Genomic DNA, 25,693 nt, shown 5'->3' with positions numbered 1-25,693 from the left:
ATTTTTTCGGAATATTATTAGTATTACGTATGAGATTGGCAAGATATACTTTTGGTACAAAAATTCACTTCCGGTTTTGAGATGACCGGAAGTTAAAATTTACTTTAAGTTTTAGACCCCACAATGTATATATGGATCGAAAGGTCTCGTCGAGACGAATCTAAATATGTACTTCCGGTTGCAATCCGACACCGGAAGTGACCCGAAACGCGCATAAAACGTCAAGATAGAGCAAATCTGACACCGGATTCGTGATCAGCATGCAAAATTAACTGCTAAATGATATCCATGTCGACATTTGATGAACTAAAAATTGCATTCCGGTTTTGAGGTCGACTTCCGGTTTCGTTTTTATTAGTCAAATCAATAGAGAATTCAACGTAGAGTTCAAAAATGTAAGTTCACGAAATTATCATTTATAGTTTTTGAGTTATTGATAAAAATATTGATCTCTTAATTTTTCTCGCAAAATAAAAATTTCATTTAAAAAACTCGATGTCGAGTTGGTCCGCTAGTTTTTTATAAAAAATCAATACAACACAAATTAAAAACTTCTGTTAATAACACGACATGTAAAATTAGGTACTACCCACAAGGTAATGCCAAAAAATATAGGTTATATTTGAGATAATTTATTTACGAAAATAGGCAACCAGTTCTACAACGGACGGTTCACTATGATAAAAATAGACCTTTCTGCATGTGCGTAATTATTTTTGTGCCACATTTCCGTGTGCCACTCCGCATTTTATGAAACAATCTGAGGACGCGATATCGCGCTTTCCGCAGTGAAATGGTTAAAGGATTTCGTAGCTGATTTAAACTCAAAGAACATGAAATTAATAATTTTATAGTTCTAAATTGTGTAAAATTTAACTCACTTTAACTTTTTAGTTATTTTTCTTTAGTTACAATTTTAATGTTACATTCATCCCTACTTTCAGATAAACCCGAAGAAACTATAATTGTTACTGGGGCAGTTGCAGCTAATCCTAAATTTCTTTACAATACAGACGTGTTAAACTTAGAATTCACTGGTACTAAAAATAGCAATGTTACATTCGAATTGGCAAGAATTGGTAAGTAAACATTTACAAATTATTTAACTTAAATAATTAGGTTATTGGAAATCAAAATGAATTTACGTTTAATGAAATCCTATTATGTTAAACATTCTTATAAAATCAAAGGCACCATGGCCAGAGTCAGAATAATTAACTAATCATTTTGCAGGTATACCAATTCCAGGTACCTATTGTCCAACTTCTTTAGGACACACTCAACTACTCAACTTACTCAGACAAGAAAACCAATAAACATCTTCTTTTTGAAGAATCTTGCTTATTCCAATATTAAAATAAGCCTATATTAAAATAAGCATCATCATCATCATCATTCAGCTTTTATTTATCACGTCCACTGCTGGACATAGGCCTCCCTTAAACTCCTCCATTCTTCGCGATTTTGTGCTCTTTGTTGCTAATTTTTCGTGATGCGCCTGATGTCGTCAGCCCAACGTGTAGGTGGTCTTCCTCTACTACGTTTGTCTGCTCTTGGCTTTCGATGTGTAATTTTGTTCGTCCATCGTGAGTCATGCATTCTCGCTACATGGCCTGCCCAATTCCATTTTAGTTCCGCTATACGTTTCACAATATCAGCAATACTCGTCCTTCTTCGCAAATCTTCGTTTCTTATTCGGTCCCGCAACGTCACTCCCAGCATCGACCGTTCCATTCATCTCTGTGCCACTCTCAATTTCGAAGCCGTAGTCTTGGTTAGACTCATAGTTTCCGCCCCATAGGTCCTGACCGGCAATACGCATTGAACAAATACTTTTCTTTTGGGGCTAATTGGTCTGTTAGCCCTAAGTGTGTCTCGCAGTTTTCCAAAGGCTGTCCACGCTAAAGTAATTCGTGTTTGGATTTTGCATGTTTGGTTATCCCTGCTGATTCTTATTTCGTGACCCAAATACGTATATTTCTCCACCAGTTCTACCACTTTGTTTTGAACAGTTAAATGGTTATTGGGGACCATATTTGTCATAAACTTAGTTTTGGACAAGTTCATTCTGAGGTCCACCTTCGGACATGCAAAGTCTAATTCATTTAATATATCTGTGGCTTCTCCTAAATTATCTGTGATAAGGACAATGTCATCTGCGAAACGGACATGGTTAAGGATGGTTATAGCATTGTTTCATTCTTTGGGCACCTCTCTTTGCTGCAAACATAGATTAAACAGTTTCCTTAATTGATTTAATAGCATATCTCCTCCATTTACGATAGCTTCTATTACAATTCATTCCTCTCCTGGGGCTTTGTTATTTTTCATTTTTCTTAACGCTTGTCGAATCTCATCTAGCTTTACTATTTAAATGAGAATAAGCCACAATTAAAGGTTAAAGTACGTTTATTGACGTTTCAATTTCCACTTCGGAAATCGTTCTCAAAATACAAACCTTAGTAAATTAAACAAATTTTGTTTTTTTGTTACTTAGTGAAAAATTCTTATATATGATATATATAAAAAATATGATCTTTTCTGATGGATATTCTCAAGTTAAAGTTGATTTCATGTAATCGAATGAACTATCTTATAAGTAAAGTCGTCGCAGGAACGCAACTCAACAATATTGGCAATATCATTTTAAAGTCGTCTACTTTAAAATGTATAATGTATGTCTGAATTGTCAATATAGATGAGTCAGATAAAATTAAATTAGAAGAATTTTTCACTAAGTAACAAAAAAACAAAATTTGTTTAATTTACTAATGTTTGTATTTTGAGAACGACTTCCGAAGTGGAAATTGAAACGTCAGTAAACGTAATTTAACCTTTAATTGTGGCTTATTCCCATTTAAATAGTAATTACTTTAAAATGCCACAAGAAAATAGCTTCAGAATCATCTGGCTTTATTTCTGGCATTAGTTCAGAACCTTCATTCATGATCTTCTTTAAAATGGCTGTTTATATTCTTGTTTAATCTTCTCGTCTATTTCCATATAATTCCTCGTAAAACTCTTCGACGAACTGTATTAACTCGTCTCTACGTGGTATTATTTTATTTTGCTTGTTTCTTAATTTATGAATTTCGCAATTCCCATTCGTTAGCTTTCTACGTAGAACTTTTAGGCTGTTATTTTCCTGTATAGTACGTTTAATATTATCGGTTTTAAATTTCCTTAAATCTCTCCTGATTGTCTTCGAAACAGTTTTATTCATTTCTCTTAGAGTGTGGCTGTCTGAATTCTTATCGCTTCTCATTTATCTTCTTTGATCTAGCAGCGTTTCAGTATATGGACTTATTTTACTATCTGATTTTCTTTTAGGACAGTGCACTCAGTGACTTTCTTGTAAGGTGTTTATGATGCAATTCAAGTGGTTAAGATCGTTCTCCTTGATTTCATGCAGTAGTATTAGCGTAGCTTATTATTGATATGTGCCTGATATTGGTTGATATCTAATGGGGGTGTCCAGATACCATGAGATTTAAGTTTATTCATTATGTTTCTTTCTTTTTTTGTGCTGATTTGGACTTTCGCTCGTATCATTCTGTGGTCACTGCTTGTGGTGAACTTGTTGAGTACTGTTACATCTTTAATTATTTGTTTTTTGTCACTTATGATGTAGTAAATTCCGTTCCTTGTTCTACCGTTTGGACTTTCCCAGGTCCATCTTCTGTGCTTTTTTTGTAAAAGAAGCTGTTGATGTTGAATCAATTATTCTGGAGTAGGAATCCTAGTAGCGTTTCTCCTCGGTCATTTCTACCTGGGGAACCGAATATTCACAAGGATGTTTCTAGTTCTGCTTCTTTTACACTTATTTTTGCGATGAAATCGCCACATAAAATTGTAAATTGAGTACGAGATAATCAAGTATACTCATAAAATATTTCGATTTCTTCGTCTGTATGGTCTGTTGTTGGAGCGTATACTAGCTTGATATCTACTATTCAACTTCAGAATAAGATATGCCACTCTAGATGATATACTTTAGATGTTTATTATCTTGTTCGCGTGATTTTTATGGACAAAGAAACCATACTCATAAGCATACAGAGGCGGATATAGGAGTAGTAGGATTACAGAAATGCACGTGGATCTGTAGAAACATTTAGATGTTGATGAGTAATCATTTTAAATTGTGGACTTGTGGTATAATCGTTCGCGACAATGACCCTTTCAAGATGAGAACATCGTTTTTGAGGTTGTTTGGTTCAGAAATAGAAATAGAAAATATAATTCATTTGGGCTGCATGCAGGGTATTTTGACCGTGATGACAGATAATGAAAACTATCATCAAGGTTTTGGAACCACACTTTAGATTTAAAGAAATATGATTCCACACGTGACGACTCAAAGTCTTCTGCAAATGTATTAGCAGTGACAGGGAAAAAGAAGAGGGAGAGAATTGGAGCTCCAGATATTTTCCAAAGAAATTAAGAGAAATTAAACGAGATTATCCCATGGAATAACGAGACAGCCTTGAATCAAAATATTGGAACGACATGTACGTAACAAAAACGTTAAGATGAGCCTAATTCGGGTCGTTAGAAAAGGCACGGTCCAATCCAGCAAGACGATTAGATAATTATTTCCATATGTTTGTATAGCTGCCAAGAGCTCCGATCTCGCGATAGATGTTCCTGTATAGAAATAACACCAGAAATGTAACACATACAAGTACAGAGGTCAGATGTATCTGTTCAGATGTTTCATCATCCCAGGATACATTGAAGTACCACAACGATTTTAGAACACGTTTGACTTGCAAAAAGACATGGAAAATGAATAAAAACAAGAGGATAGCAACAAAAATACGACTGATTTACAAACGAATGGCCCGCTTTGTGAAGGGTTTGTCAAAGGGACAAGAAGAATGAGAAAAGAAATCAGTCGTAGGATTCCATTTTAGGCACAGTACCGTAAAAATGAAAGGTTCCTCTTTGCCAACGAACAACATGTCAAAATGCGTAAGCCAAAGCCTAAAAATAATTAGAGATGGTTGCTGACGTTGCTGACATCGAGCTTTAAAAGCTAAGCGAGTGCTCACTGCCTAGCGGAAAACCATCGTATCGTGCTTTAAAAGCTAAGCAAGTTCTCACTGCAGAAGGTGAGTAGATCAAAGAGAATCACTTGTAGCGTGATTCTGACGTAAGTCCGTCGAGATGGCTGCTGGCCCACTGCCTAGCGGAAAACCATCGAGCATTAAAAACTAAGCGTTACTCTTGTAGAGTTTATGAGCGAAAGAAAACGAAGAAGTACCGTTAGTAACGATACGTAGTAAAAACTCTTGGAGAGGTTTAAAAAGTCCGATCTCCAGAGAACCCCTTTTATAGTTCCAAAATTCCTTATTTACTTTAATTTGTCGATACGTTTGCTCTATTTCGCAAATAAAACAACAACGAAGATATCGAAAATTAAGCAAAGAACGAGATGCCCTTTTAGGACCAGTATCAAAATCGTTGATTAGCGACACACCTCGAACGTCATATAGATTGGCGTCGAAGCTAGTACGAATTTTGGATAAAAGAAGCGAAATAAAAATTTGTTTTTTGAAAACTGTGTGAAAGTTATAAGAAATAATCGATTTAAAATCGGATTCAGAAACCGGCATCATATGTTGAGAAGTAACAAAATCTTCCATGAATGCAACATATGTCTCTTTGAGATTCGGAAGTTTCCTGAAGCGATTCTCTAGCATACAAAATGAAGATATGCATAAGAATAAAGGATAAGTAGCGAATATAAACAAGAGAAAAAGATAAATAAAGAGGATTGGGTTGTAAAAACGGTGGAATAACAGAAAATCGGCTTGTTAATTTTCGAAAAATTAACAACTGAGAAATATCACGAGCTCCGTCGTGTTGGGACAAAACTAACAGGTGCCTACTCTTTTCGACTTTCCAAAACCTTTGTAGAAAAGATCTATGTTTGTATACATAGAAGTAACGAAAGATGTGAAATAAAATATAAAATAAGTCGTAGAGACTCGCCCTTATAGAACATAATTGAAAAGGATTTCTAAGACCACAGGATGATTTGGTTCGCCGAGAATTTTGACCAGAATTTACGAAACAAAAAACCAATTCAACCCCTATAAGTATTTCTATAAGATCTGATTACTAAAATGCGTGATTTGGTTGATCACGGAAATAAAATTGGCTGTGGAGCCTGTATCTAGCAGGATACGAATTATAAGAAAGATGCGAAAACATATTTGATCTGTATCAACTATGTGGAAAGAAACAGACGAGGACATTAAATGTGGTTGTGTAGCAAAATAGAAATGTTAGTATTTGAAGAAGTGGTTGTCTAAAGGAACAAGATGAATTTGAGCGTTGTTTAACAAACGAAGCAAAACTCGAGACCGTGATTCGCTAACCGTGCAATTCGTCGTTTCGAATGAGGTGGAATCAGGCCACGTACACAAGAATGATGTGGATTAACCAACGAGAAAAGTTCTTGAAGCCATTTAGTCCCAAAAAATACAAACATTTACATGACTAGTGAGAACCAGAACACAAAGCACGAAATAGACGAGGACATTAAATGTGTTTGTGATGCAAATTAGAAATGTTGGTATTTGAAGAAGTGATTGTCTAAAGGAACAAGATAAATTTGAGCGTTGGTTAACAAAAGAAGCAAAACGCGAGACCGTGATTCGCTAACCGTGCAATTCGTCGTTTCGAATGAGGTGGAATCAGGCCACGTACACAAGAATTATGTGGATTAACCAACGAAAAAAGTTCTTGAAGCCGTTTAGTCACAAAAAATACAAACATTTATATGACTCATAAGAACCGGAACACAAGACACATTTAACACCTTGATTAGTTACCTTAGGGTGCTTTGTGACACTAACGAAACCACAAGTAACAGAGATTTTATCAAAATATTGAAATAAGACAGCGATTATCAAAAGCGAGTAAAAGAAGACAATAAATTCAATCGAAACAAGGTTGTGAGATTTATGAAAATCTACCCTGGCTACGAATAATCATGAAGGCGTGTGGTTTTGATACTTGAATGCGTTTCATAGGCCTCCTTGAATCTAGAGAATGCCGAGTATGGCGCGAAAAGTTGGATTTGTTCATTTTGTTGAGCATTGTAAGATACAAGCACGAAAGAGAGGACAATGCAAACATAAATTAACAAATCAATACGAAGAGATTATATCTAGATTTAAAGAAGTGAACAGTTTTAAACAAAATCAATTGCAAACAAGTAAGAATATCGATAAAAAGGTAAGTAACGAAGAAGATCGAAAGAAATGTGTTTAAGTTAACAAACAAGACGTACAGAATGAGTTGGAAAGTATTGTACCAGTAGAACAAAATAATTCATAAAAATCAACACAAAACAATATAAAAATGTAAATGTAAATATGTAAATGTAATATATATGTATAATTAATGTACGATATTAATCAAAATATATATAAAAGTATTTTACCTACTGAAATTATGAATTATAAAAATAGAAGTAAATTTAAAAATTGCTATATAAATATGATCCAATTTAATTATGTAAATTAAATTTAAAAAGAATGCCGAAGGACCGATTTAAAGTTAAATTGAAAAGAAAAAAAACTAATTAATTAAAATGAATTAATTGAAACACAATGAAATTAATTGAATCAAAGTCAAAAAAAATTATTATTTATCATCCGCGCTCGAAGTGGCCAAATGTTTTGTATAAAACTTAATGAGGTCGCTGGTTAAATGATATTCGATAAATAATAATAACCAAAAATGAAATAATTTGTTTGTAAATAAATTAGCGAAAAATAGCAAATATAACTGTCAATAAATTAGGAAATTAACTGGTCTTACTCATTATTGATGTCTGTACAAAGAATATAGACTTACCTTTTGAAATATTGGAATCGTAGCCAAGGAAATCTGGTTGGTACCGCGTCGGGGCGCCGGCCGACGCTGCTCTATGGCACGAGAGCCAACAAACGTGGTGTGTTTCGTTCGCTGTCTTGAGATGAAGTGTTTTTAGATTGCAGGTCAAAAAAGAATCTTTTGGCCGTTGGGTAGAAGAGGGTACATCAATAAATCACCCTATTGTATTGTAATTGAGACCGTAATACGAAACCGTACACTTGTGTGCATATTTGTGACACAGAATACAAAGAAGTCAAATTCTCCGCACTTATAACATAATACATGAGACAACCAGTTTTTACAGGAAGCATAATATTTACCAAAGTCGTTAGGATACATAGCATTATATTAGATCACATTACAGTACCGTAACAGAAATATTAATAGTAAAAATATGAAAAGAAATAGTATATACTTTCCCAAACACCATATAATAAAAATATTTATGTATAAATGATCAAAAGCATTTAAACTTGAATTTAATATAGTTATAGTTCGCGTTCGATGTGATGTTAATAGTTTATGGTTTCTCATTTACTTTTGATTACTGCATTGGATTGTAGGTGATAAATTTTTTAGTATTATCCTATTGTATATTCTCCTAGTTTTCAATGACTTTCTCCACCACTTAATTATGGTTAGGAGATTAGAATCTATAACTTTAGATCTTATTTTTAATATGGCCAGAAAAATATTCAATGAGGCTAAGATTGGGCTAAGGTTAAGGGTACGGCATTTGATGATATCGTCACCTTTTGTATGCACAATATAATTGTGCATACAAAAATTTTGTGTGCAAAATAATTTGCACTTGTAACTATTACTGTTCCGACACTTCCAATGCACAATTCCAAATTCGGTTACCCAATTTTGAACAAACTCTAAATTTTGGTATACCTATGTATAAGATCGGGCAGGGTGCTTATGCTTAGGACCACAGATAGTTTCACTCCCTGGATCTTTTACTTCTTCGCTAGTTAGTTGAAGATAACTGTAGGCTTAATCGTCTAATTGACTTACCTTCAAGGTTTGCTAAGTATTGTTTGTTTAATAAAACTTGCAACAATGTTTAATTTGCTTATAGGGTGTTGAAAGGGGGACTGAACAATTACTGGGCTTGGCGATAGGGTAAGTAAATAAATTGAAACGTTTGCGAACGGCTACTCGTGTTGGAGAGCTGAGTCGTGCATAAGGATTTCTTTATTTGGTGGGACTGGGAGACACTAGCTACGAAAAAGAAATAAAAAAAACTTACAGAGATGTTCTGGGCAACACTACACAAGTAAATTCCCAAACTATTTAAAATGGAAATCCTCTTACTTGGAAAGAAGGTTTTACTTTTCTAAAAAATTTTATAGATGAAAATCTTTTTAAAAGAAATAATTTTAAATTCCTGGTTTAAAGAAAAACATTACATATTTATCAACAAACCTTACATTGAGTTTAACCTTCTGATAAAACAGAATCTAACAAAACAGACTTTAAAATTTCGGTTATGTACCAAATGACAGAAAAGGATATATTGACTCTCATATGTCGAAATGAAATACCAAACTTTTCTAAATTATTTATTAATTAGCAAGGTTAACTTATTTAAAAGAAAACTAAAATATGACAATTAGCTGATCCATAAAACTTATATTTATTTATAAACTTTTTAATTTGTCATGAAAGCAAATCTTAGTATATTAACGAAAAATGTTTATTTAGAAAAATTTAACAAAACTATATTCTGCTACACTGGCTAATTATTTCCTTTTAAGTTATTAAAAAAGTTTGTTACCTTGGAATTGAATACAAAAAACACTGTCTCACACAAACTTTAAACGATCTGGATCCGACCTATTGGAGGCACAAAATGGAGGCTGACACACACCAAAACTGGGCCTCAGGTTATCCTGGATGATATCAATATATATTCTTCAAAAATGGGCTGCTTAATTTTCACTTAAAACCAAGTGGGCCTCACTTAGCCCTCAGAAACGCTGTTATCAAATCCCGGGACACGGAATACAGCAACAAACCGGTGATTATCTCACTTCACAAAGACTGCCACATAGCACTTGATCCTAATCACCTTTCTTTTAACAAAAACTCATTTGAATTAAGCCAACATTTGCCGGTTTTTAAAACTATCTCCGAAAAAGATTTTTTCTCGTTCAGACCCCTATTCTCCGATTCTTTCTACCTTCAACTCCCACTAACACTTCGTTGTCAGCCCTTTTCTGTCCCTACCCATCTAGTTTCTGTCAGCCCATCGGATCTGTTTTAAATTACGCTTTTGATTCGATAATGGACCTTAAAAGTGCTGGGTCTTCAATTTTTTTGTGGGAATTTATTTAATTAAGACTTCAAATACACCACGCAGTTAATATTTTCTTTGAATGTCTCACATATACACCTGGGTAAACAAAACTTCAGATTATTAATACGTACCAGCCAGGGGCGTATCAAATAAATTTTTACGCATTTTAAATATTCGACATATATAAGAAAAAAATTATGCTACAAACCATATATTGACATTACCCAGACTACAATACGTTCAAAGTTAGTTATAGTTTGGTTCAAGATATAAGAAATTTGGCCTAAGGCTGGTGGGATGACCCAGTCGACCGCAGTATTATAATAATGAACGACACCTATTGATGTTACTAATCCCTCAATTTTCTTTGCGACGGGACTTGACAGAACTGACTCGTTACCTATCAGTGCAAATAAATTGTAAAAATTAAAATTCTACACAATGCTTCGTATTAAAAAAATTTTGCTATACACGAATTAGTCATCTTGCTTACTCATCTGATTTACTCATCTGAAATTAAGTTGCTTGGAATCAATTATTATTAAAGATCACAAACAATTTTCATGTTCAACGGGCTCATTATTTGAATTTTATGGAGTTAGAATATTATCTGTTTTATGTCGTTTTCACTTTAAATAAAATGAACTTTCGATAATGAAGCTTACTATCTTTAAATAAAAGAAAATTAAAAAATTATTAGCAAGTATATTAGTTAAAGATAAAGTATACCTCTTTAGGTATAATTAGGTATTATTTATTTATCTAGAAAACATAATTGATGAAACATTATGAAAGATGGCAAACATATTTAAATTAGACATTTGCACATTCAGGCAGTTATTTTCTTGCATTTAGATCGGTGGTTAGGTCACGTAAATTCAAGTAAAATGTCAGGAATCGGTGAAGCTAGTTCTAAGTGTAAAACACGTGTACATTTATCTGATGATGCCGAAGAAATTATTAGGAATGTTTATCAAATAGTGAAACAAGATAATCCAAATCCAGAAGACGGTAAATTTCTCATCAAGGCAACATCTCGATTGACAAGGATGCCATATACAACAGTGTGGAAAATTGTTACAGATAGAATTCAACCTTGTAAAAAGCGGAGTGAGTTTTCTACATATAAAGCAGTAAATGAAAAGACGCTGAGGTAATTAGAAGAGCAGTTTATAATTTCTATTCAAAGAACCTAGTTCCAACGCTTAGTATGATCTACGATCAACTTGTTAAAAACTATTCTATTACGTATTCGCCTTCAACTTTATCAAGGTTTTTGAATCACATTGGTTTTCGATACAAGAAAATTAATAAGCCATCATCAATAATGGATTCCCCTCGACTTATTAACTAGAGAAACGAATACTTGGATGTTATATCTAAATTTAGAGATGAAGGAAGATCGATATTTTATCTGGATGAAACATGGTTCGATACCCACGATACTGCTCAAAAAGGTTGGATAGACGACTCTATTAAGTGTGCACCCAATTATCCAATTAATAAAGGTCAGCGAATAATTATTCTGAACATTGGATCCAAAAATGGCTGGCTTGGAGGAGAAAGTTTTTTACTATCGGCAAAAAACCTTAAAGATTCAAATCTGGATTACCATGAAAATATGACGATAACTTGTTTAAGGAATAGTTTGAAAACAAAGTGTTGCCAAATTTGCCTCCAAAAAGTGTCATTGTAATGGATAACGCGACGTATCACAGCGAACAAATTAGAAAAATACCCAGTGTAGGCTCGATGAAATAACAAATATTGAATTTTTGTATGAAAATGATTTGTACTTTGAAGAAACATATACAAAAAATGAAATGTTGGAAGTTCTTCACACAATTGTATTTGAGAAACATAAACGAATTAGCCAAACGTGATGGTCATATTATATTCCGATTACCTCCTTATTACTGTATTTTCAACCCTATTGAATTAATCTGGAGCCAACTTAAGGAAAGTTTACGGCGAAACAACTGCTGTCCCAAATTTAGTAGCCAATCGGTATCACATGTAAACGAAACAAAAAGGATTTCCCCAACACTGTGGCAAAATTGTGTTTCACATGTTATAAAAACGGAAGATCATTACAGAACATTAACCTCACATATTAAACCAATAATTATAACATTAGATGATGACGATTCTACTAAAGATGTCAGCGATAGTAACAGAGAGTTGTAATTTTAATTATTTTTTTCCATCTAAACTTCAAATTTAATTTTTTTATGTTATTGTTTCTAATATTATTATGTTATCTTTTCTAATTCTGATTTTTGCTGCCACTCTTTTAATATTTTACTGTTATTAACATTATTTTCCTTAATTTCTTTAATTTGTTATCTTATTTCATTGTACATAATAACATACCTATAACTACATAGATATAAATACGTATTAAATATATGATATGATATTTAATTTTATATTTATTATTCCAACCCTATTAAAATAATATATGTACTTGAACTTTTTGTTAATTTTAGCGAATCCGCTCCTGGAGGGTCTGTTGTTTGTTATTATAATACTAAATCGGTGTGAGGGTGATCCCACCAGCGTCAGGCAACATTTCTTACGCCCAGTTCCACCAACGAGATTTAAGTGAAAATTTGATCTTGAGAAATAATTTTCACTTAAGTCCGTTGAGTTTCGTTCCATCAACTTAAAATATTTACTTAAGTACAAATATTTTTGCTTAAGCTTAAGTCACCTACTATGACGACTTAAGCAAAAATTTTAACTTGAAGCATGCATTGAAATTCATCGTCTGTCATATCTTAACTCACATTTTTTCGGTCTAATTTGAGTTTTTATTTTTATATTCTTATTTAATCTATAGTATAATATATCGTAATATCGTAGGATAGTAATCTATAGTATAACAGTAGTATATAGTATATAATATAGTTTATAGTGTATACTGTATATATAGTGTACGTAGATGTATTGGTGTTGATAGAATTTTTATTTTTATATTTTTTTTTATAAATTTCACTGAAGTGTATAATCTATCGTGTGTGTATATATAGAATATAGCGTGTACTATAGTTTAAACTATTATATTTATTTTACACTAGCTACAAAATAAAATATCAAAATACACAAGAACACAGGTCACCATGTACATTTATAATAAATATTGAAATGACATTGAATTAAAGACATCATCAAAAATGACACAAATATTTTTCTTTTTCTTCTTTTTTTGTTGTTTCTGCACTAATAACGAGTCAACAATTTAAGATTTTTTGACAATTTTGCAAAGTTGGTATTTCTAAGAACTTAAGTTTTTTCTTGGATAAGTTAAGTACAAACTTGTATGGTGGAACGAAAATTACAACTAAGAAATTTTTTTGACTAAGTAAAACGTAGATAAGATTTTACTTAGATCACGTTGGTGGAATCGGATGTTATATCTTGACGGAAACTATACTATATTATGAGTTAATTACAACACTCTTTCTTAACGTTTTGCTGCTAAATTTATTTCTTTCTTTTGAAGTAATTACACACTTTTCTTTAGAAAATGTTTACTTAGAAAGTTGGGAAGTTCTAAATATGGTTATCGGCTTAAACTTTTTATATGTAAATTAATTTAAGGAATATTAAAAAGGACAAACTTAAATTGAATTTTCTGTTACAAGTAGATTATATTTATTTTAAGACATCATTTTCAAAATATATCTCTCCACGAAATAGTAAATGTGTTAAAAATGTTTATACTGATGCTGGTTGATGGTCTCTTTTCTAGGCAAAAGAATCTTTTGCCACTAAATGGTAAACATGTTTTAGATTTTATTTTATTTTTTATATTTCAGTATCTAATCATTATGGGGGATTTCAACGCCCGTGTTGGCAATGATATAGTTCCAGGAATAAAACAGCGATATAATGAAAATATCAGAAATGACAACGGAGACCTTTTGAGGACCTCTGCAGCATAAACGAAATATGTATTATTCATACATTTTTCTCTCACAAAGAACAATACAAATACACTTTTGAAAACATTAGAGGACAAAGATCTATGATAAACTATATTCTGCTAAATAGAGAGTAACACTTCTCTCAAATCTTGGATGTAAGAGCACTAACATCAGCAAAAATAGGAAGCGATCATAAATTGGTATTGTGCAAAATTCGAATAAAAACACATAGATGGTGTATGTGATAACAAAACACCAGAATACATCACAAAGATAAAAGTCGAAAGCTTATAAGATGACTCCACAAGATAACTATTCCAAAAAGGATTAACCGAAAAATGCAGAAATATATATATATATATATATATATATATATATATATATATATATATATATATATATATATACAGAAAGTGATGGAGTCGAAGAAAACTGGAAAAAAAAATAAGCCTCATATCTTAGCCTCGGCCAAGGAAGTTCTTGGTGAAAGAATTATAAATAAAAATAAATCGTTCCCAAGACGAAGAATTCCATGGTTTTGTACAGAAGTGAAGGAAAATGTAAAGAAAAGAAAAAAGCTTATCTGAAATACAGTCAACCAAAACATATCATAATTACAAGACAATTAGAAACAAAACACATGCACTTGTAAGAAAAATTAAAAAATGATCACTGGGAACGCTTTTCGAAAGAAATGGAACATATTTTTCACAGCCTGCAAAAGGAAATATTATGGCGCTTTATGAGAGGTCCAAGAACGGAGGTAAAGGAACTAATAGAACCAAAACACATAGAAAATGATACGTGGATTGATTACCCAAAAAAGCTTTATGCAGAGGAAGAACAAACGACGCTAGAACCGGAAACCACCAGAAATTATCACAAATGAAGAACTTAATATAAATATACAGGAAGTTCGGAAAATACTTGAAAACCTGAAGAACAGAAAAGCAGCAGGTAAAGACGGGATACCAAACGAATTATTGAAATATTGTGGAGCGGCAATGATAGAACAATTAACAACATTGATTAATAAAATTATAAAACACAATAAAATACCGGAAGAATGGAGAACGAGCAAATTAATTCTACTATTCAAAAAAAAGAGATAAAAAAACAACCAGAAAACTACAGAGGTAAAAACTTGTTAAATACTACGTTAAGTGCTAATAAATCAGAGGATAAGTTTAGCAGATGTACAACAGGATTATCGTAGTGGAAGATCGTGTACAGATGCAACATTCGTTATTATGCAAATTACTGAGAAATCACTGGAGTATAATAGACCAGCATTTCTGTGTCTGATTGACCTAAAGAAAGCGTTTGACAGAGTAAGACTCAAAGATGTAATCCATCTTCTGTATAATAGAGAAGTTCATCTAAATGTTATAAAAACTATCGAACACATCTACCAAAACAACAAAATGGAAGTCAAAATAGATGGATAACTTACAAAACCTATAGAAATAGCCAGCGGAATAAGACAAGGGGATTCATTGAGCCCCAGGCTCTTTAATTTGATCATGGACGAAATCATCAAAAGCGTTAACAGAGGAAGAGGATACAAAATGAAAAACGAAGAAATAAAAATACTCTGTTAAGCAGACGACCCAATATTGATAGCCCAAGATGAAGATAGTCTGCAAAGACTGGTCCACAGATTTAACATAAGAGCAACAGAATTTAATATGACAATCTCATCTAAGAAAACTAAAACAATAGTAATCAGCACAGAACCAACCAGATGTAAAATAGAAATTGATGGCATCAGTATTGAACACATAATGGAAATAAAATACCTGGGAATCACACTGTCTAACTATGGAGACCTGGATAAAGAAGTGAGAGATCATGTACAAAAAGCAGATAGACTGGTAGGATGTCCTAATAACACTATATGGCGAATCATATACATTAGCACTGGGATGAAGTCAAGAATTTATAAAGCCAGTGTAAAACCAATAATGATATATGCCTCAGAAACAAGACCCGATACAGCCACAACGCAAAGGCTACTGGAAATGGCAGAGATGAGATTACTAAGAAAAATTACAGGAAATACGCTGAGAGATCGAAAGAGAAGTGAAGACAGAAGAAGAAAATGTAACGTACAGTGTATAAATGAATGGACACAAAATAGAATCAAAGAATGGAATAACCACATAAGTAGAATGGAGGAGACCCGTGTTGTCAAAATAGCAAGAGATAAGTCACAAGAAGAAGTATCGGACGATCGCGCAAAAGATGGAGTGACAACCTTCCATAGAGGTATTAATCCCCCAATGAACAAGCAGAATTGCTTATAAAGTGGAAGAAAAATATTTCAGTCTAAAATTAAGTTGTAGAATAACTAGATTAGGCTTGTCACCTTAAATGTCTTTTCTTTTGTTTATATACCTACCTTACCATGGTCTACCCCGTATTTGTTAAAAGAAAAAAAAATGCTCAGAACGACCCGTGGGTGAGAAAAGTATGACCCTTGTCCTAATCCCAAAATGCTTATTACGATTAATCAACCCAAAAAAATTTTATTTACGTAAAAAGTTAGTTATTTGAAAGTCAATTAGTTTCATATATTTACATAAATAAAAAAGTCTTTTCAACGACAAAACTCAGTAAATATCATAGACGCCTTTTACTTTAACTTTAAAGAAAATCCACCATATTTTCTGGAGAAAACATGTCGGTCTATTTGTGGGATGATTATAAAATATTACTCTTTCCTTTATTTTTAGGAGACGTTATCACAACGACTACCGCTGAACCAACATCATCTACAGAGTTTCTGCCTACTCCAAGTATTAACGATACGTATGAACTGGTCGTAGTTTTGTCAGGTCTAGCAGCATATCAATACCGAAATCCAACTATTTTATTGGATTTTACACAGATGATTGCGAATATGGCTATTGATTATTGTAAAGATCAGGAGTTTGAGTTAGTGGATAATATAACGTAAGTTTACATCAAATGAATTCGCTCCTAGTTGTATAGTTGTATATTGTTTACTTTGGAGAGTTCTGATCTAATGGTCATTAAACAATATTTTTTTGTAAGTGACCGAAAAGCCGAACGATTAAGGTATGAGCGCACTTGACCGAACCGGTAGATAATGGAACGCACTACGACTCTCGTCAATTTAATACATTTGTATATTTAAATGAATCAGCGCACACTTTTCGGAAACATATCGATTCACATCAAACCGAATCCAAAACTCGGAATGGAATATTTTCACCGTTAGCGATATCGCCGAAATTAAGCTTCTAAATGTTGTTTTTCATATTGTGAGATCATTTTCACCGTTAGCGATATCGCCGAAATTGAGCTTCTAAATGTTGTTTTTCATATTGTGAGATCAGTTTTTGCAATAGATACGAGTTCTTGATAGTTTTCGTAACTCATTCCAAAGTATTGAAGAAAATTGGCTTGATGATCGATTAAATGAGGAAATTAAGTAGCAAATTCACTTTTCGTGTTTCGCATTTTACAAATTTCATTCATCCATTTATTACACCTCTTTTTAAAAAGTTTATTTTTTTGTCCTTTATACAATAAACTAACAATATTAATTTTTGGATCCATCTTATATGAAATATGCAAATCCACTGATTGTATGTATGAGTTGACGTGATTTTGCCGGCAAATGCGGTGGCGGTGCGTTCTGCGTTCCGCTGCTGGATGGTTCGATCAAGTACGCGCGTATCTTTACCCTACAATTGTAATAGAATTATATCTTTTATTTAAATTCTTCTTCTTCCTATGCCGTCCCCATTAACGGAGGTTGGCGACCACATTTTTAAAAGCTTCTCTGTCTTTTGCAACGTGGAATAATTACACGTTCATGTTTGTCCAGTCTCGAATATTTCGCAGCCATGAGTTCCTCTTTCTACCTATTCCCTTTTTGCCATCGACTCTACCCTGCATGATGACCTGCAGAAGACTATATTTATTATTTCTCAGTATGTGTCCAAGGTATACAGTCTTGCGTACTTTTATTATTTAAATTAAAGTTTATAAATTTCTCACGTCTTCTGAACTTCTTGTACGTAAGAAATACTAATGGTTATATGGTAGATTTTGTAATTACAATTGCTTAAAAAGACATTACTTACTTACTCCGTGGCGTTACAACCCTTCGTGGGTTTTAGCCGACTCGACAACATGCCTCCACTGTTTTCTCTTTTGAGCAACCTTCATCCAATTCTTCACGCCCATAGTGCTTAGGTCTCCTGCTATATTATCTCGCCACCGGAGACGAAGGCGTCCGCGTGGTCTCCTTCCTCCCACACCAGTCTTACTGTTCGTTCGTCAGAATGTCTTCTGAGGTGTCCTGCCCATTGGAGTCTTCTGGACTTTATTTCTTTGATGATGTTGGCGTCAGTTGTTATGATTTTATAAGGTTTTGGATGGCAAAAAGACATCTGTTGCCGGCCTGGATCCTGTTGTTTATTTCTTGTGATCCGTTATTGTCTTCAGTTATTGTTGTTCCAAGATACTTGAATTCTCTAACGCGCTCAAAGTTAAAGTCATCGATGGTGATGTACTGACCGATTCTGTCTCTGCTTTGGTTATTGCGGCTCATATACATATATTTCGTCTTGTTTTCGTGGATTTGGAGCCCCATCTTCTCTGCTTTCTTCTCGAACTTCACAAAAGTCTCCTTTATCCTTAATCGTGTGTTTCCTATTAGATCAATATCATCTGCAAATGCCAGTAGTAAGTTTGGTCCTTCTCGATGAAATACTGTATTCTGTTTTTCGATTATTGCACTTCTGATTATGTATTCCAGAGCTAAGTTGAAGAGTTGTGGTGAAAGTGCATCTCCCTGTTTTAGTCCATTGTTTATTTCAAACGTGTCCGAGTATTGTTGTCCAACTCTCACCTTACATCGTAACCGTTCCATACACATCCTTATCAACGTGACTAGTTTTTTTGGAAAGTCAAGTTCCTGCATCGCTGTCCACAGTCTGGCCCTGCATACTCTATCAACTGCTTGTTTAAAATCTATGACCATCTGATGAAGCTCACGATCAAACTCCCAGAATTTTTCCATTATCTGTTTTATTGTGAATATCTGGTCAATGGTAGAGCGGCCCGGTCTAAATCCGCATTGATAATTTCCAACGATTCCTTCTGTGTATGTTTTGGTTCTTTCTAGTAGGATGTTTGCAAGGATTTTGTAGGTGGTGTTTAGGAGTGTTATTCTCCGGTAGTTAGTACATTGCTTGTTGTTTCCTTTTTTGTGTATTGGTACAATAACCCATCCTTTCCATTCATCTGGCATTGTTTCTTCTTGCCAAATGTCTTGAATCAGCTTATATATAGAACTGTACAACACTTCTCCTCCATGTTTTAAGCACTCTGCGGGTATACCATCGCTACCTGGTGTCTTATTATTTTTAAGTTTTTTAATTGCCTGTAAGAAGTATTCCCTCCAGGTTTTTAGGATTTCAGCTGTATGTACCTCTATGTTTTATGTATTTCTTCTAGATTGGTCGTTCAATAGTTGATAGAAGTATTCGTTCCAGGGTTTTAGGATTTCCTTGTCATCAGTGATAAGCTGCCCGCTGTCGTTTTAAAGGAAGTTTCCTGTTCTTGCTTGGTACCCGGTCTTGATATCTGAAACTCCTTTGAAGAACTGTCTCGCTTGTTTGTTCTTTCTTTTTTCTTCTATATCTCTGATTATTTGTTCCTGATACTCCCTCTTCTTCCTTTTCATTAGCTTTCTTGTCTCTGTTCTTCTTTGTCTATACATTTCATTGTTTTTGTGCGAGGGGTTTTGTAGCATGTTCTTTCTAGCCATAATTCTTGCTGTTATGGAGTTCAGGCATTCATAATCGAACCATTTTTTTGTTGTTTTCTTTTAGTATCCTAGTATTTCATCTGATACGCCTGTCAGAGCCAATTTGATATTTTTCCAAGCCGAGTCTATGTTGTTATAGTCTTCTGTCTGTTAGAGTGATTTTTATAGCCTTTTGAAATTTCTGTTCTGTCTCCTTATTACGTAGAACTTCGGTATTCCATAATTGTGTTGGTGTATTCTAGTATGTTTTTTGGACGCTATTCTTGTCCTTATCTTCGCTTTTACCAGAAAATGATCCGTGTCTCCATCAGCCCCTTTTAGGCTTCTTACGTTATAGACAGTTATTACCCCTCCTGGCATCTACTAGAACATGATCGATCTGATATCTTGTGACGCGGTTTCTATGGTAATATAATATAAATTGCGAAATAGTATAGTTAACATTTAACATAAAGAAATAAAAATAAATAACCGAGCTATTGTCGCATTTTGGCAGAAAAAGGACATTCGATACGTATATGTCTGATTCGGAGAATCGTATTACAGTGCTGATATTTTAGTTGTGGAGATGATGTTATCAGATAGCGATGTGTTAGGCCATATTTTTCCAAGATAAACTAGGATAGGTAAGTAGGTTCACTGAGGGTTTAATTTCATGCAACGCTGAAGTAACTTTATTCCAGTGAATCTGCCAGGTGGATAGATTAAGCTTTTTCAGTCTAGCTTTTAGATCGTTGGAGATTTATATATTGATAATGGAGTCCATGGATGATGCGGCTTTTTTGGCAAGACAATAGGCTCTTTTGTTACGAATAATCTCGACATGGGATGGTACCCATACCAGAGTAACTGTTGTTATTTTGGTTTAGAAGAAGCTGATACCTATGTGTCATGAATATCTTGACCGAGAGGATGGTTGGTGGATATAGCATTAATAGAGTGTATAGTGGAAAGTGAATCAGTGCATATGGCTATGTGTATATTTCGATATTGTTGGGCATATTTGAAAGAACGTGAGATAGCTAGTAGTGTGTACTTCACCAGTGTGAATATAACACCAAGGAGAAATTTAATAGAGTTTGATAGGTTTTCGTACAGTGGTTACAGAATATCCAATACCACTTTCAGTCTTTGATGCGTCGGTGTAATGTGTTATATAATATGTTATATTTATTTTTGTTTATAAGTTCTAGAAAGAGAATCCGTAATGTACTAACACTGGTATCTTTTATGTCTAATTTGGCGAGGGAAATATTATGATGTGGGAGTATGTTGGTTCAATAGGGGTTATTAAAGAATGGTAGAGTTCTGGTTTCATTTAAATTTATATCTTTTAATAACGGCTGTAGAAGACTAGGAATACCAATAATTAAATGAGTGATATATATATATCGATACCTTTTTGCCATAACATCGTAAGTGACAAATTTAGGGAAAACAGTTTTATTGAAGCATCGTATCTATCACGCCACCAGGCACCTCCCAGCAAAATTACCGTAGGTATAATAGCATAGTCTTGGAGAAAAAACCGAATTTGCTGTAACGTAAGTCACATAAAAATGTGAACAAATCTATTTTGTAGTTGTGAAAACATCGCATGATCACCAAAACATCGTAAGGTGCAAGTCACGTGGTACAAAAATTGCTACTTACGATGCAGCGAAGTGCGTTACGATCTATTAGTGCACTGTGTATAGCCGCAGAGTCAGAACGTAAGTATCACAAAATAATTTTTTCGGTAATTATTTATGGTTTTTACTTTTGCTTTTGTTGAGATTTGTAGGAAACATTGTAAAAAATGTAGTTCAAAATCAAAATTTCCTTAACATACCGTAGTTTTTTTCAAATTATAGAGGTTTCTTAGTAATTGTATTGGTGTGATAGGTAATGGTTGTTCTAGATTTATTTAGTCTCAAGTGAATCATAATCCTATCTTTTTGTATTATTTTGTAGTGAGTATTATAAGGTACTACAAGTTCTATATTTTATGTCTTACCTCGGTTGACACATTTTTGGTCAATATAGGATGTTTCATGAACACAAGGTGTGCCAACAATTTTTATTGAAAACCTTGGATATTTCACAAATGACTTTGAGATATACGAAAGAAAACTCTACGTCAGCTTCATTTTCCAAAATAGATCGGAGAGGTAAGCATGTTCCCCATAACAAGACTGGGAAAGAGCAGAAGCAGAATGTTTTGGATTTTATCACGTTGCTACCCGCTGTCATATCTCATTATTGCAGAAATAAAACATCGAGAAGATACTTACCCACTAAATCTCGTAATGTATCATTCTTATACGAACTTTTTAAGAACAAACAGTTAGAAAATGGCATAACTAAGAACGGTATCGTTTCCCTGCAAGTGTTCCGAAAGAGTTTTAAGGCAGAATTTAATATCGGATTTCACTTGCCGAAAAAAGTGCAAAGTCTGTCAAGTGAGAAAAGACAAAGATTTTGAGAAAACAGAAGAAACAAAGCAATTGTATAAAAAATATTTGGAAAACAAAGAAAAATGCTTATGCTTATTACAATCTTACGGTTTACGAAAGTGGAACCCAAAAGTGTCCAGTTGTTATGGACAGAACAAAAACAAGGCAATGTTTGTAATGATCTTAACATTTCTTAAGGATTCTGTTAATATAACATCAATCAGTGTGCGATACTTAAAACCAGGCCATACTTATATGCCTGTCGACTCAGTTCACGCGACAATTGAGCGGTTTATCAAAAAACGCGTAGTATGGGCTCCATCAGAATGGTGTACATTGATATCCAATTCTCGTATTAAACCTAAACCATTTGAAACAATGAAAATGGATTTCAGCGACCTCTTAGAATGGAAAAAAATATCTGATGATGTACTAAAACCGAGTAAATTCAAATGTAAGAACGGAAAACCTATAAAAATCAGTGAAATTAAAAATGTAAAATTTGAAAAAGGTAACCCAGATATTATTATAGAGGTTGACTATTTAAATAATGGCCAGAACTGCATCAATTTCACGATGGAATTAAAAGGAAAAAAAAAACAAAACGGCTTTATTCTCAAAAATTGTCTGTTTCCGTTGCAAAGAAAAAAGACTTAATTGATCTCTGCGACAACAATATAATTTTTCTCAGGTTTCAAAATGAATATAGGCTAATGAAAACGTCAGCTACGCCAGATAAGCTAGCAGAATCAGATGAGGAAGACGAAAGCGATGAAGGGCCCCAAGATTAGATTTTTGCTGACTAGCTTTGATTCACATTTATTATACCACATGCAACAACATTAGATATTATGACTATTTGTAAGTTTATGACTAAAGCGATTTGTTGTTCAGTTAAATGCCTATTGTACTTTTTACTTTTCACAAATAAATTACCTTAAATAAACGATTTTTGGTATTTTTTATATATTAATTATGTTACTTTAAGGGGCTGTGTCTAAACATACTTTTTATCGTAAATGCTGAGCTAACGATAACAATCACAATGTGAAATTATTTCTGAATTTACCAAAATTATCGTAAGTGTTGGACTTGTATAAAACTACAGTACCAAAATTATTTTTGATGCTTCCAAAGTAACGTAAGTCCAACTACAAAAAAACTGAAACTATTTTAAAGAAAAATCATTACTTTACTTCAAACACTCATCATAATATGTCCGGATGCCAATTTTTACTTCAATTGGACATTTCTAGACCCGTATATTGAAAAAACTGCCGTACTGTAAAATTTAATAAACGAGACTTACGATGTTATGGCAAAAAGGTATCGATATATATATATATATATATATATATATATATATATATATATATATATTTCTGATTCGTCAACATATAAGTATAAGTAATTGTCATTAATATTAGTTTTTTATATTATCTATTACTGACAAGTACAACGAGTTGACATGATTTCTCTTTAGAGTCCTTTAACTTGCAATATTCAATTTACTTTATTTTTTTAAAAATAAGTTAAGTTTTCATTGGATAATTTTGAAATCGGTATATTTGAAGAGATTAATGCACGACACAAGTCTTTATTAAAATTAAATTTTTTATTTCCTTCTTTTGAACTTGACCTAAAAGACTTAGAAACCGAAGCTTGATATTTTTCTCCAGATTTAGTTTTATCTTTTTTGGTTAAATGTCATGACAAATAACATTTTGATCTATCTGAAATTTCTTTTTGCATGCAACCTGTAATATATTTTTTGTACTATAAATATCTACAGTTAGAACCCATTTCTTTATAATCTTAAACTAAAGGCATCAATAGAAGAAATTCAATTCAAGTAACTGTACGATTATTGCACGGCGGTCACTGATATTTCAGCAATAGTTATAGTTATTTAACCAACAAGTTTAACCAATAAGGGAGATTAACAATTGAGATATTTTAACGCGTGAGCGGAGCGAGCGCGTTAATGTTCGAGATTGTTAATCGCCATTTTAATTCACGAGTTCGTTACCAAACTTTTACATCGACCGTACTTTTCAGAAATAAAGATATCTTAGTTTAAATTTTTATTTACTTAACGATAAACAACAATTTTTCCAGCTTTCATTAACTTTATTCAAAGTTTAATTTTCCTTAGTGGTAGTTTTATTATTGTAAACATTAATATTCGAAATAGTACAATTACTGAAATTAAAGGAAGGTATTGATAAACGATTATCTGCTGTATAGCATTTTGACAAATTTATATTTAAGTCTTCTTGGACCTTTGTCAATTCTGTGATAGAAGAAGAAGCGGTGGTGCTGAAGGAAGTACTTTGACAAGGTTTAGTGGTATTTTGTCCCTAAGAGTTTTTCAGCCGTCTCAAGTTTATTCTGCATAGAATTATTTATATAACCTTCTGCTATAGCAGTCGATTTCCAGCCACCTAGTCTTTTAATAGCTGAAAAGTCTGCACCACTGTCACACAGTATTGAGGCAGAGAAACGTCTAAAATAATGCCCAGTGTAGAGATGCGGGTGCTCTAATTTTAAGAATTTAGCAATAACGGAAGGAATTTTGGAAAACGTATTTATGCTAACTGGCTGTGTGGAACATTTGTTATATTTATAAAAAATAAAAAATCGTTTATGAGGGCCTGCGTAGCGCAAGCGGTAGGATGCTTGCCTCGCATGCCGGTGGTGTGGAGTTCGAATCCTACCGCCGGCAAGAATAACTAGACATTTTTAAAAATGTCTATAGGCCCCAGGTCGAATCAACCTGAATAAAAATGAGTACCTTGGGTAAAACCAGGGGTAATAATAGGCGGTTGAACCGTAGCACTGGCCATGTTACCTTCCTTGTATACCGTAGGCCCTAGATATAGCAGACTACCCTGCTATACTCCCAAAAGCCGCGAAGCGGTATAAAAACGGGAGACTATTATTATTATAAAATCGTTTATCTGGTGTGTGTGCCGGTCTTAAAGAAATTTAGTTTTTGATCGCATTGAGAATGGTATTTGCTTCGTTATTTACTATGGTAAATATTCTATTTGTGTGTGTTTTTGATACTTTTATTGTGACAAGAAACTTTGACCCCAAGTCTTGAACGTCATTTGTTTCTAATTTCAATAGTTCGTCCTTTCTTAACGCACCAGCCACACCGAAAATCAATGCAACTTACAAAATGAAATGTTATGAAATACGAGTATTAAATAGATAAACTTAAGAGCATCAGAGATGAATTTCTGGACTTGTTCTTTTTCAAGTGTTTTTGATTTCTTTGGTACATAACCTGTTCTTTTTTTCTTGATAAACATAATTAACT

At 33.3% G+C, this 25,693-nt stretch overlaps 1 protein-coding gene across 1 annotated transcript in view; it reads left to right on the top strand.

The window, feature by feature from the left end:
* LOC140443657 (uncharacterized) overlaps positions 1 to 25,693 on the top strand; it is a 74,003-nt gene that overhangs the window by 35,760 nt on the left and 12,550 nt on the right. Inside the window, exons 3-4 of the mRNA XM_072535024.1 lie at positions 945 to 1,079; positions 16,863 to 17,082. Coding sequence (XP_072391125.1) covers positions 945 to 1,079; positions 16,863 to 17,082 — 355 coding nt within the window. The remainder of the gene's footprint in view (positions 1 to 944; positions 1,080 to 16,862; positions 17,083 to 25,693) is intronic.

This window comes from Diabrotica undecimpunctata, chromosome 6, assembly GCF_040954645.1.
Source record: "Diabrotica undecimpunctata isolate CICGRU chromosome 6, icDiaUnde3, whole genome shotgun sequence".
Classification (NCBI taxonomy): domain Eukaryota; kingdom Metazoa; phylum Arthropoda; class Insecta; order Coleoptera; family Chrysomelidae; genus Diabrotica; species Diabrotica undecimpunctata.
This window is presented reverse-complemented; position numbering and strand designations above follow the sequence as displayed.